This window comes from Pelophylax lessonae (genome assembly GCF_965119305.1).
Source record: "Pelophylax lessonae genome assembly, chromosome: 8".
Classification (NCBI taxonomy): domain Eukaryota; kingdom Metazoa; phylum Chordata; class Amphibia; order Anura; family Ranidae; genus Pelophylax; species Pelophylax lessonae.
The window spans coordinates 102,918,053-102,932,179 of NC_138775.1; the positions used below are offsets into that span (position 1 = coordinate 102,918,053).

Sequence of the window (14,127 nt, forward strand, 5' to 3'; positions counted from 1 at the left end):
AGGCCCATGATCACTCTGGATGAACTCCAGAGATCTACAGCTGAGGTGGGAGACTGTCCATAGGAAAACAATCAGTCGTATACTGCACAAATCTGGCCTTTATGGAAGAGTGGCAAGAAGAAAGCCATTTCTTAAAGATTTCCATAAAAAGTGTTGTTTAAAGTTTGCCACAAGCCACCTGGGAGACACACCAAACATATGGAAGAAGGTGCTCTGGTCAGATGAAACCAAAATCAAACTTTTTGGCAACAATGCAAAACGTTATATTTGGCGTAAAAGCAACACAGCTCATCACCCTGAACACACCATCCCCACTGTCAAACATGGTGGTGGCAGCATCATGGTTTGGGCCTGCTTTTCTCCAGCAGGGACAGGGAAGATGGTTAAAATTGATGGGAAGATGGATGGAGCCAAATACAGGACCATTCTGGAAGAAAACCTGATGGAGTCTGCAAAAGACCTGAGACTGGGACGGAGATTTGTCTTCCAACAAGACAATGATCCAAAATATAAAGCAAAATCTACAATGGAATGGTTCACAAATAAACATATCCAGGTGTTAGAATGGCCAAGTCAAAGTCCAGACCTGAATCCAATCCAGAATCTGTGGAAAGAACTGAAAACTGCTGTTCACAAACGCTCTCCATCCAACCTCACTAAGCTTGAGCTGTTTTGCAAGGAGGAATGGGCAAAAATTTCCGTCTCTCGATGTGCAAAACTGATAGAGACATACCCCAAGTAACTTACAGCTATAATCGCAGCAAAGGTGGTGCTACAAAGTATTAACTTAACCACTTAAGCCCTGGAAGATTTTACCCCCTTCCTGACCAGGGGGTTTTTTGTGATTTTTTACTGCGTGACTTTAACGGACAATTGCGCGGTCGTGCGACGCTGTACCTAAACGAATTTCACGTCCTTTTTTTCCCACAAACAGAGCTTTCTTTTGGTGGTATTTGATCACCTGTGCGATTTTTTGATCATGCGCTATAAACAAAAAAAGAGCGTAATTTTTGCAAAAATAACAATTTTTTCACTTTTTTTTATATGAAATTCCCCCCCAAAAAAATGTAAAAATCAAAATTTTTTAACATTTTCGGCCAAATTGTTTTACGCTACATATGTTTGGTAAAAAAAATCGCAAAAAGCATATTTTGATTGGTTTGCGCAAAAGTTATCGCGTTTACTAACAAAGGGAAAGATTTTTGTCATTTTTGGTGTTTTTTTTTTAACGAGTAATGGCAGCGATCTGCGATTTTTTTTGCGGTACTGTGACATTGCGGCGGACAGATCGGACCCTTGACTGACATTTTTGACACTTTTGGGGGTACCAGTGACATTACTGCTCCAGTGGAAGAGGACTCCAGTGGCTCCATTACTGCTTCACAGGTTGCCACTGGAGTCCTCTTCCACTCCTCCATGACGACATCACAGAGCTGGTGGATGTTAGATACCTTGCGCTCCTCCACCTTCCATTTTTAGCGATACCCCACAGATGCTCAATAGGGTTTAGGTCTGGAGACATGCTTGGCCAGTCCATCACCTTTACCCTCAGTTTCTTTACCAAGGCAGTGGTCGCCTTGGAGGTGTGTTTGGGGTCGTTATCATGTTGGAATACTGTCCTGCGGCCCAGTCTCCGAAGGGAGAGGAGGGGATCTGCTTCAGTATGTCACAGTACATGTTGGCATTCAAGGTTCCCTCAATGAACTGTAGCTCCCCAGTGCCTGCAGAACTCATGAAGCCCCAGACCATGACACTCCCACCACCATGCTTGACTGTAGGCAAAACACACTTGTCACCTCACATGACTGACACCATTTGAACCAAGTAAATTTGTCTTGGTCTCATCAGACCACAGGATATAGTTCCAGTAATCCATGTCCTTAGTCTTCTTGTCTTCAGTAAACAGTTTGCAGGCTTTCTTGTGCATCATCTTTAGAAGAGGCTTTCTTTTGGGACGACAGCCATGCAAACCAATTTGATGCAGTGTGCGGTGTATGGTCGGAGCACTGACAGACTGACCCTCCACCCCTTTAACCTCTGCAGCAATGCTGGCAGCACTCATACGTCTATTTCCCAAAGACAACCTCTGGCTATGATGCTGAGCATGTGCACTCAACTTCTTTGGTCGACCATGGAGAGGCCTGTTCTGAGTGGAATCTGTCCTGGTAAACCATTGTATGGTCTTTACCACCGTGCTGTAGCTCCGTTTCAGAGTGTTGGCAATCTTCTTATAGCATAGGCCATCTTTATGTAGAGCAACAAATCTTTTTTTCAGATCATAGTTACATAGTTAGTCAGGTTGAAAAAAGACACAAGTCCATCTGGCTCAACCAATAAAAAACAAAACAACAGTAATGAAAACTCAACCATACAATCCCATATATACAATCCTATACCTGCAGTTGATCCAGGGGAAGGCGAAAACCCCCCAGCAAAGCATGATCCAATTTGCTACAGCAGGGGAACAAAATTCCTTCCTGATCCCCTGAGAGGCAATCGGATATTCCCTAGATTAAGTACACCCAGGAAAAAATCCAGGCCTTTTTTAAAGCAATCTAGTGAGCATGTTGATCATATCCCCCCCCTTCTCAAGAGAGAATAAATTCAGTTCCTGTAATCTTTCCTCCTAGCTAAGCTCCTCCATGACTCTTATCAGTTTGGTCGAACTTCTCTGCACTTTTTCCAGTTCCCCGATATCCTTTTTATGTGCCCAAAACTGAACTGCATATTCCAGATGAGGTCTTCCTTTTTTTTTTTTTATATTAATAACAAAATAGAATGAACCCTAATACATTTTAAATATCCTCACTTACTTTATATCTTTCCTCTATTTCCCACCCCCCAGATGAGGCCTTCCTAATGATTTGCACAGGGACGAAATTATATCTCTCTCTCTGAAGTCCATTTTTCTCTTAATACAAGAAAGGATTTTGCTCGCTTTGGAAACGACGGCTTGGCATTGCATGACATTATTAAACTTCTCCATCATTGACTTCCCCAGCTGTTCTCCTCTTAGTATGTATGATGCATGCATATTTTTAGCCCCCAAGTGCATAACTATACATTTATCAGCATAAACCTCATTTGTGTCAAACGCTTTGGCAAAATCTAAATATACTACGTCCAAAGCCTCTATCAAAGGTTTTACTAACCTCCTCATGAAAAGAAGTCAGATTTGTCTGACAACGTCTGTCTTTCATGAATTCATGCTGTCTGTTACTTAAAAAAATGTTTTTCAGCAAGAGCTCATCTATGTGGTCTTTTATTAAAACTCTCCAGTATCTTCTCAACTATAGAAATCAAACAAACAGGTCTATAGTTACTTGGTAAAGATGTTGATCCCTTTTTGAATATAGGCACAAAATTTGGCCCTATGCCAATCCAGCGGTACTATTTGAGTCATTAAAGAGTCCCTAAAAATGAGAAGCAATGGCTTTGAAATGACAGAGCTCAATTCTTTTAGGATCTGTGGGTATATGCCATCCCTCCAGGTGCTTTATTCACCTTTATGCTGTCTAAATATTTCTGGATCGTATCAATTTTGAGCCATTGTGGTTCATTTGGGGCTGTGTCAATACCATCCCCATTATGGACATGTGGTCCCCCATGCTCTCTTATATAAACAGAGCTGAAGAAAGTATTTAATAAATATGCCTTCTCTTTATCCTCAGTCACCTACTCCAAATTATCTTGTAAAGGGCCTACATGCTTAGACCTAAACTTTTGTACTATTAATATACCGTATTTAACACATTTTTGAAGGTTTGTCCTACTATCTTTTTCAATCTGTCGTTCGTTTTGAATTTTTGCATCCTTCATTTACTTTTTACATATTCTGTTATATTCTTTGTAACATTTAAATGATGATACAGTTTCCTTCACTTTTATATTTTTTGAAAGCTCTTTTCATATGATTTATTGCTTTTTTACCTTTGGATGTGAGCCACATAGGTTTTATTTTCGTATGTATGAAAATTAACATAAAAGAAGGGTTCACCTTTAAAGTGGTAGTACACCCTTACATATTCCCAGTGAAATGACTAGCCTCGGGTGATACACAAACAAAATTGTACATGTTTATCTGCAACACTCTCTTACCCAGAGCTGTTCAAAGTGCAGAATTTATACAGCTTGTATGAGCATTCAGAAAGCAGGGATGGGGAGCTAAAGTTATACTCTGAAAGGCTCAGAGAAATCTGATTGGAGGAAGGGGACACACCTCCTATGCACAGCATAAAGGAACAGAGCTGAGGCTGTCAGTCACAAGCTGTGTGCTGTAGCTCCCTTCCCTTTTACCTCTTGGTGTCAGGAAAACTTGTCAGAACTGACTGATGCAGATGGTAGAGGAATGAGACTGCAGACAGAAAAAAGACTCAGTGATTTGGACAAAGAACATACTCTAGAGGGATATGCTTTGTTCATATTTAATGCCAGAGGTTTACAAACACCAAAAGTACGGGTGGCAAGAGAGTGCCAAAGATAGCCACATGGGTCAGCTTTTCATCTAAGAAAAGAACTAGGACAATCATCATCACTTTTTCACCCTCTGGCCTGTAAGGTAGCAAGTAAGATCTTCTACTTTTCATTCTGGCTGAAATTGAAACTGCACTACATATCTGTGTTATGCCTTGAGCTCCACCTATACCTTATGCCGTAATTTTACTTTGCTGACCTCTCCCGCATTTGCGCTCAGCAAAGATAAAGAAGGATCCTTCTCAAACCTATAATTAAAAGAAAATAGTGGACTTATTTTAAATGGTTCGCTCAGAATTTATTTTCCATTACTGTGTTAAAGACAGATAAGCAGTTACCGACCTACAAAAATGGTGTGATTAACTATGTATATGACCGTTTGGCAGGAAAGTGCCACAAGGGTTCCATGTAAAACCTTTATTATTTTTATATATTTATTTGTTTAAAATTCCATTAGCAAAATGAATAAAATATCAAAAATTACAAAGTATTTTACTTCTAGTTTCTGTTTCTCAATAGGACAGCCAAAATCGATATGAAATGGAGTATCGCCAGAGGGCAAGCAATCTTGACAAGTGCATGTCAGAAGTTTGGAAGATGGAGAGGCAAAGGGATCGAAACTTACAAAATATGAAGGTAAAGGACAGAATGCAAAATACATATTTATCATTCTTCAGAATAAACTGATACATATTTGATCTCAGAATAAAGCATACTTTGTTTCTTGCGCTTTTAGATCAGTCATATAGAAATAACTGAAACCACCATTTGAACTAGCAAAAAAAAAGTAGTCTAAAATTATATACACAGTACCTAGCAACATAGTAGGTAAATAAAAAGATTTCTTAAAAATAGATCCAATTAAAAGGCTGATTTCTGAATTAAAATAATTTCTGCTTTATTGCTTTTGGTCAATGCACCTTTAGGCTCGATTCACATATATGCGAATCGGATGCATTATAAACTGCATCCAATTTGCATGACATGTGAATCGGAAGCCTTCTCTATGGAGCTGGTTAACATATCTGCGGGCCAGCTGCAATGTGTCCATGCCAGGATCATAAAACAGAATTTTTAGACCCGATTTCTAATTATGCAAAAATGGTTGCCGACCTTTCATTCTTCCAATGTGTGTTTCCTACTGTAAACATATCTATTTAATTAGATTGATGTCTCTCTAAACCACATCACCTCTTTAACACAGAGGAACCCTTGAAATACATTTCTGGTCTCAGGAAACCCCTGATAAAAATTACTATATCTCCCACTAATGACACGTTAGTGTGATGGTCAGTGGGAAGAATGGGAAGATCAACGGTATCAGTGGTAACTTATCTGACAGGCAGAAATTGCTGTTTGCTCAAGGAACCCCTAGCAACCTCCCGTGAAACGCTGGTTGATAAACCTTGCTCTAAACTGTAGTTTTTTTTTATTTTTATGTCTTTCATTTCTCTCTTTATCCTGTCATTAAAACCATGCTCCTTGGATTTTTCCAGGAGAAAGTAAACATGTTGCATACAGACATGTTGTCCTTTGTGAGAGAGAGCCAACGAGCAGCAGAGCTGGAAGAGAAGCGAAGGTATCGATTTCTGGCAGAGAAGCACTTACAACTTTGCAACTCCTTCATACAGTACCACAGCCGGGTAAGTTGGAACAGTCACAGCCTTTTTGACATTTCATGTTGAATTTGTCCCTGTGTCATTTTCCATTGCTGGGTGGGCCAAAGCTTACATCTGTATTTACAGCGATGCTCATAGAGCACAGCTCTATCTTCATTAGAGTAAATGACTGCAAAATCTTCTGCCACAATAGTAATACATGTAAATAAATGAGCCTTGTGTTTGGACTCACTAGGTGGTAGCTCTCTTAACCCTTAAAGTCATTAATTGTATTAATTATATCAATTGAGCACACTTACTGTATTTGAAAAGAGAGATGGTGGGATAGGCACAGGATAATTTCATTATATATACCAGAGGTGTGGGACTCGAGTCACATGACTTGACTTAAGTCAGACTTAAGTCACCAGTTTGAGGACTTGAGACTTGCTTGACTAAAATTAATAAAAGACTCGACTTGACTTTAACTTGGTATTCATGCTTTGAGACTTGACTTTGATTTGAGACATATAACTCGAAATGACTTTACTTTTTTAGGTTATTAAATATTTGCATTTTCTCAAGATGTGTTAAAGAAAAATTAATGTGCCCATTATGTTTCTGACACCACAGTCACTTAAAACACCTCAATGTGTTCTGACTTTTAGGAAACTGGCTGTTTAACAATGGAAATACTTAACATGTTTTTAGTGACTGTGGTGTGTAAACATGACCGGACGAAGGATTTTGAGCTGTTTGGGCATTCAAAGTGTTTCTTTAATATGCCAAGAAAAAAGCACTAATCAGTTTTATTAATGTTGAAAATAAAACAAAACCTTTCCTGACCACTGACTTTTAACTGATTTAAAGGTGAAAATTGGGGTAGATCAGTATTTTGACTTGATTTGTGACTTGACCAAAATAAATGACTTGACTTGACTTGCTTGACTTCTAGCAGGGACTCGACTTGACTTGCTTGCTTTTCGCCACAGTAACTTGGGACTTGCTTGAGACTTGAAGGTTAAGACTTGAGACTTGCTTGTGACTTGCACATGTGTGACTTACTCCCATGTCTGATATATACAATAGTAATACAATCTCTGGCAATGGGATTAGGTGGAAGAGTAACAATAGACAGCCCGCATACAGGTAAATATGAGAATATGATTATACCCTCAAGAGAAGTGTTACATAGTTAATCTGGTTGAAAGAGAGACACAAGTCCATCCAGTTCAACCAACAGAGACTATCCAATTCCCTCAGTTGATCCAAAAGAAGGCAATAAAAACCCCAATAAAGCATGATCCAATTTGCTCCAGGAAGAGAAAGAAACTCCTTCCTGATCTCCCAAGAGGCAATTTGATATTCCCTGGCAACTTAACCTTTAAATATTAGAATCCAGTTATATCATCTGCATTTAGGAATCCAGGCATTTCTTAAAACAATCTATTGAGCTGGCCAGAGCCAGCTCTTGAGGGAGTCTATTTCTCATTTTCACAACTCTTACTGTGAACAAGCCTTTCCGTATTCAGAAATTAGATCTCTTTTCCTCCAGATCTAAAGAGTGCCTCCTTGTCCTCTGTAATAACCCATAAATAAATAACTCTACACCAAGTTCACTATATGGACCACTTATATATTATATATATAATTATGCATGTTGATTAATCACCAGTTCTCAAGAGAGAATAAAGTCAGTTCAGCTAATTTTTCCTCATAACTGAGCTCCTCCATGCCCCTTTTCGTTAACTGGTGTTCAAAACTGAAATGCATATTCTAGATAAGGTATTACTGATGATTTGTACAGGGGCAAAATTATATCTCTCTTTTTGGAGTCTATACTTTTATTACAGGAAAGGATTTTGCTTGCTTTGGAAACCACAGCCTTGCATTGCGTGCCAATGTTAAGCTTATAATCTACCAGAACACCCAGATTCTTCTCGACCATTGATTCCCCCAGTTGTACTTCCCCTAGTATGTATGATGTGTGCATATTTTTAGCCCCCAAGTGCATAACTTTACATTTATCAACATTAAACCTCATTTACCACATGGTTGCCCAATTAAAGCGGTTGTAAAGCCTAAAAAAAAAAAAAAAAAAACCTGCAAGACAAAAGCATAATGTGCTAGTATGCATCGCGACCCATAATGACCCATAATGCACTACGCACACGCTGCGCATGCAGCACATTATGTGATTGGCCGAAGCATGCACCCTGACCTCATGCTTTGGCCAATAAAATGATCTCTGCCATGATTGGACTAAAGGCAGGCTACCTTTAGCCAATCATGGCTCAGGGGCCAAGTACACACCCCACACTACATAAAGCAGCGTGTAGTGTGATTGTGCGGGCGAGGAGACAGGGAGAGGAACGCGTTTGAGGCAGGGCAAGAGTAGCTTTTTTTGTCAGACAGTGCAGTGAGACATTCCTAGGAGTGTAGGGGGGGCAGGAACATGTTTGAGGCAGGGAGTGAATGGTTTCTTTGCAGTTTGTCAGACAGTGCAGTGCCAGTGAGACATTCCTAGCAGGGAGGGAGAGAGATTTGTGCTTTTTGCAAGTTCAGAGATGAGATAGTGAGAAGTATATTCAGTAGTGCATACCATAGACCATATACCCTACATAGATCTCTATATATAGAGCTATTGATTACATCATATCAGTGAGAGTATTGTTAATTGATCACTTTATACATCCTATAAGCAGCACAGCTCATCTATAGAGCTATAGATTACATCATAAAAGTGAGAGTATTGTTAATCGGTCACTTGCGTACATCCTATAAGCAGCACAGCTGCTTACATTTCTTTCATGGTGCACTGGGTAACTCTGCTGGCAGTTGGGAAGGATGCAGGACAGGGTTCGGTGTTGCAGCTTGTTTTGCCACCATGCCTAAGTGTTCAAGGGGCTACGCAAGCAGTCAGGCTAAAAGATGCCATGCTGTGCTTCAGTTGGTCTGTCTAGGGGATAGGAGTCACACGCCATGACAGCTTGAGCTTGATTGACGCCATGACAGCTTGAGCCAGGAATGGTTGGAACAATGGTACCAACCTTCTCTTCGCCCTCCGACAGGGACACTTGACACATGTTCCATGCACATGATCTAAATCTGGTGGTGCAGCGTTTCTTGAACAGATACCTGGGCTTCCAAGATCTCCTGAGGCAGGTCAGAAAAGTCTGTGGCCATTTCCACCTTTCGTTCAATGCCAGTGCTCGCTTATCTGACATTCAACGGGAATTCAACCTGCCCACCAACCGCCTCACTTATGACATGCCTACCAGGGGGAACTCAACGTTGGCAATGCTGCAGCGGCTGCACATGCAGCAGAGGGCCATCAATGAGAACCTGTGTGAGTATGGCACAAAGACAGGGTGAGGGGAACTTGGATTTTTTTCGCCACGCCAGTGGCTTTTGAAAAAGGATGCACGCATCGTCCTGACACCATTTGAGGAGGCCGCAAGGATGGTGAGCCGGGATGATGCATGCATCAGTGACACTATCCCTCTAGTCTACCTGCTGAAGCACAGCGGGAGGAAGAGGAGGACTTCCTTTCCTCACAAGGCCCCCTTCAGGCACCACCAACAGCAAAGGCCCAATTTTTGGAACTTGTATAGTACATACAATTTCAAATTTGTATGGAATTTTTAGCAGCAGGGCCTGTCCCTGCACCCAGCAAGAGTAACTGTGAGGGGTTGGGGTGTTCAGGCATCACCAACAAACAAGGCTCAATTTTTCTGCACCTGTATGACAAGTACATGCGATTTCAAAATTTGTATGGAATTTTTAGCAGCAGGGCCTATTCCTGCACCCAGCAAGAGTAACTGCGAGGGGTTACGGTGTTCAGGCACCACCAACAACCAAGGCCCAATTTTAATGCGATTTGAAATTTGTATGTATATTTGTATATGACATTTTTTGCTTTGGAAATGTCAGTATTGCTGCAGCAGGCTACATACATCGTAGAGATGCACTACTTTACAGGCACATTCAGGGGACCCCCCAGGCACAATATTTGAAGGAATTTTTAATTTGTATAGTTTCACTTTAAGCCTCATTAAAATCAGTAAATCACTGCTCCTTTAAAAATGATAATTTTTAAAAACGTTTTTTCATTGCTACATGTTCCCCAGGTCAGTACCCGGACCCCCATACACTTTTTTGGGGCAATAACTTGCATTTAAGCCCTCAAAAAGAGGCCGTTTGATTTTCGAGGTTCGACTGCCATAGACTTCAATGGGGTTTGTTTATTCAAACAAACTTTTCCTCTGTTTCCCCGGTGTTCTCGTGCGAACCGAACTGGAGGGTGTTCGTCTCATCACGATCCCAGCCCCTATATCTTATATAAAATCCATAAATGTGGTTCAAATAACATGAGCATGTGCTATTCAGTGCAAGTCAGATGATTCTCCTATTGTACCTTATTGCAATGAATCAGCAGAGGAAAGTAGAATGGTGGAGAAAAAATTTCCAGCTACTTGGCTTAAAAGCCACAGTCACAAGGTCCAAGACGCCTGGTCCAGATAAAGAGCTTTTTACCATCACCAGGCTGACTGACCCTCCTTCTCTTAGCCGTCACTAGGTTCCTAACCAAGCCAGCTGCTAAGTTCACTCTCCACAGGTATTGGCTGTGCTTTACCATCTCCAAAAGATCAGATGACCAGTCCAGCATATTGAAAGGAAGCTTTCCTATGATTTCAGACTGCCTGTAGCCATACAACAACAAGCCCACTATGCATTAAAATAGTCTTCACTGTACACACCAATGAAACACTACTTTGTTTTATGCTTTTTACAGAAAAATGTACATTGTCTCAAATACAATGCATGCTCCAAATTATAGTTTGTTGAAGGAGGGGTGCTGATGTGCTCACAATGTTTTGATGTGTGAACTATTGTTCTATCTATGACTGCAGACCTGAGGCTTATTTGCTTGTCCCTGAAGAGAAAAGGCATGCGTATGTTTCTTAAGCATCTCTTTACTCAAGTCCAGAAAGACCCAGAATGAGAGAAATTGTTCGCTGTCCAAGAATGGAAGCTTACCAGCAGGTCTCTATGCGTAGTCCTGGTCCTGCTCTCCCCACAAAAAAAAGTTCTTACTGTGATGCAAAGCAGATCCACTCCCACCACTGTCTGAATACACTGATCAGTGGCTGAAGCCATTGCTGATCAAGTATTCTAGCATGTCTCTTCAATAGAAGTTGATCAAAAGATTGACTTTCGTCAGACAAAAGAATGGCCACACATTGATCAGAATTTGTCCAGGGATTAGTGCATGGCCAGCTTAGTTAACTGGTCACATTAGTCTGGGACTTTGGTTTGAAGTAATTGAATGGACTTTGTGCACTTTATTGAACTCATTTATCCCATGTTGCACTTTGCACCAAAGTTTTTTTTCATTCATTGATTTATTACCACTTTGAACAGTGTTTCCTGAATTGCACTGTGCGCTGTTTTACATACAATCGCTAATATAGTTTTATATAGTCACAGCTGCTAGCATGATAAGCTGAAAATTTTCTTTTTTTCACAGTTGTGAGAAATAACATGTATAATAATCAAATGTATTGGCTATCCTTGCAACAAACAAGGAACCAGCTAATACCTTAAAGTGATTGTAAAGGGTATTTTGTTTATTTTTTTTTATTTAATAAACATGTTATACTTACCTACTCTGTGCAATGGTTTTGCCCAGAATGGCTCCAATGGCTCCCGCTGCTATCAATCTACCCGGTGAGTAGGGAGAGAGCCACTGCTCCGAGCACAGCTCTGGATCGAGATTGCGCTCAGGTAAGTAAAGGTAGGGTTGGCGGCGACACTGAACACAGAAAGATTTTTACCTTAATAAAGAAAATGCAATGAGGTAAAAAAATTCTAGTACCTTTAGAACCACTCTAATCTTTATTAGTCTATATTTTATTTTGCACTTACAGGCACAGGGTTTGTTGAATGTACGAGTACCCACATGGAAGGAGCAGATTGATGCCAGCAGAGCACAGACAGGCCCAGTGGCTCAGGCTCAGAACTATGCATCTGTTCGTTCAGCCCCAAACCAAAGGGATTCTATGAACATGGTAAGAAAATGCCACTATTATTCTCTCACATGGTATGCATTTGGGAGTACCACAGAAAAACTGGGCTGCGAGTCATTTGCTTCCTGGGCAGTACTGATAACATATGTTAGACTGGTGTCCCTGTCAGAGAGGAATTTGCAATCAGCGATATGTACTAAATATATAGCTATCTGCTCCTGCTTTAGACCAACAATCCCAGAATCTAGCAGTACTTCCTCTTTGGCTCTAAGGTGCCATGTGACCAAATGCAGAGAGCGAAGCAAGCTGAGCCCTGAAAGGGCTAAATTGTTCCACCTAAACAGAATAAATACAAGGATAACAGTTTAATAAAAGTTTAAGAAGTTCTCCTTGAAATAACTATTTCTCATGGATAACTCTTCATTCAAATCCAGTAACATCATCATCATCATGCAAACGAAGATCCAGTTTGATCATCACTAACATTTACTATATCTCCCTAGAATTCAGGAATTAGTGAACGTATACAAAATGTGTCCCCCCCTCTCTGCATTTAATTTAGGGCATGAGTTAGTGCGATTTATTTCTTGCATTCTGGCTGGTGTTCTAAATATTTTATGCAGCAATACCTAGCCAATATCAAAAATCAACTAAACTCCTTTATGGTTTCTTGCCATGCCTTCTCTCTAAACTCTGGTATATTGGTCTGTCATTGCTAAAGACTACATAGGAATAATCTTAGAGAAGAAACATGTATGAAGACTTGAAAAGTACTTGTACATTGATTCTTTAACACTGAAGGATTCTATCTCATTAGATTTTACAACACATCTCACAATCTGAGAACTGCCTTTATAATTGATGTGATCTTCCAATCAAACCTAGGGCCTTTAAAAAGCAAGCTGAAGGTGGCTTCAAAGGGACACAGAATAGTTGTTGCCAGAATAACAACTGAGTTGTTTGCATCCTGAGTGAACCATCACCTTACAGAAAATAGCATGGAGTTATAGTTGAGTAACATTTTTAAAAACATTATTGTGTATTCAAATAGGTGATCCCTTAAATAGGTATGTACATTTATGTAGGAAAACTATTCTAAATGGATTTATTCTGCTAAGTAACATAACTATGACTGCAACTTAAAGAACCAGAACAGTGATTCCATCTGACTGGATGCAGGCATTGTTTGGCTAACAATTTTTCAACTAACTCTGAATAATTCAATCAATGTTTGTTGAGCCAGGTGGTGTGCTGGCATTTGACAACTGTCACCAATGCACAGTTCCCTCCCTCCTGGGAGTGTCTACTGTTTGTGAAGGTGAAATACTATAGAGCAGTGGTGGTCAACTTGAAATTTACAAAAGATTCCAAGAAGAGCCCCCAATACACCCTAAGGGCCAAATAATAGAAATTAATTTTCAAAATGAATGAGCTCTAACTCACTTTAATGCCTTAAAATGCCAGTCCTAGTGTGTTTTTTGTTTTTACACACATTGAAAGAGAAAGTGGGAGAAAGTAAGACTTATTGTTGGTGTCAGTTGCAGCAATACTAACTCCCAGCATTGGTGTCAGTATCCACAATAATAACCCCCAGCATTGTTGTAAGTCAGTGGTCCTCAACCCTGGCCCTCAGGGCCCACTAACAGGCCAGGTTTGCAAGATAACTGAAATACATCCCAGGTGATCTAATTTGCTGCTCAATGATTGCAGTACTCTAGTCTGCATCTCCCCAAGGTAATACTTAAAATCTGGCCTGTTAGTGGGCCCTGAGGACCGGAGTTGAGGACCACTGTTGTAAGTGACCGCAATAATAACCTCCAGCATTCGTGACAGTTACCACAATAATAACCCCCAGCATTCGTGAGAGTTACCTCAATAATAGCCCCCAGCATTAGTGACAATCACCACAATAACAACCATGCTCCTGCACTACTCTCTCTTTCTGATGACGTCAGGCCAGAACAATACTTATGCTGTCGGGTGGAAAATACTTAAAATTACAGTACTGACTTCAAGCTTCAAATTAG

General features: G+C 40.4%; 1 protein-coding gene across 3 annotated transcripts in view; it reads left to right on the forward strand.

The window, feature by feature from the left end:
- Window positions 1–14,127, forward strand: part of BAIAP2L2 (BAR/IMD domain containing adaptor protein 2 like 2) — a 218,273-nt gene that overhangs the window by 152,590 nt on the left and 51,556 nt on the right. For all 3 annotated transcript variants that reach the window (XM_082264876.1, XM_082264877.1, XM_082264878.1), the window contains 3 exons: window positions 4,993–5,109; window positions 5,970–6,116; window positions 12,002–12,142. In XM_082264876.1, the coding sequence (XP_082121002.1) occupies window positions 4,993–5,109; window positions 5,970–6,116; window positions 12,002–12,142 (405 nt within the window). The remainder of the gene's footprint in view (window positions 1–4,992; window positions 5,110–5,969; window positions 6,117–12,001; window positions 12,143–14,127) is intronic.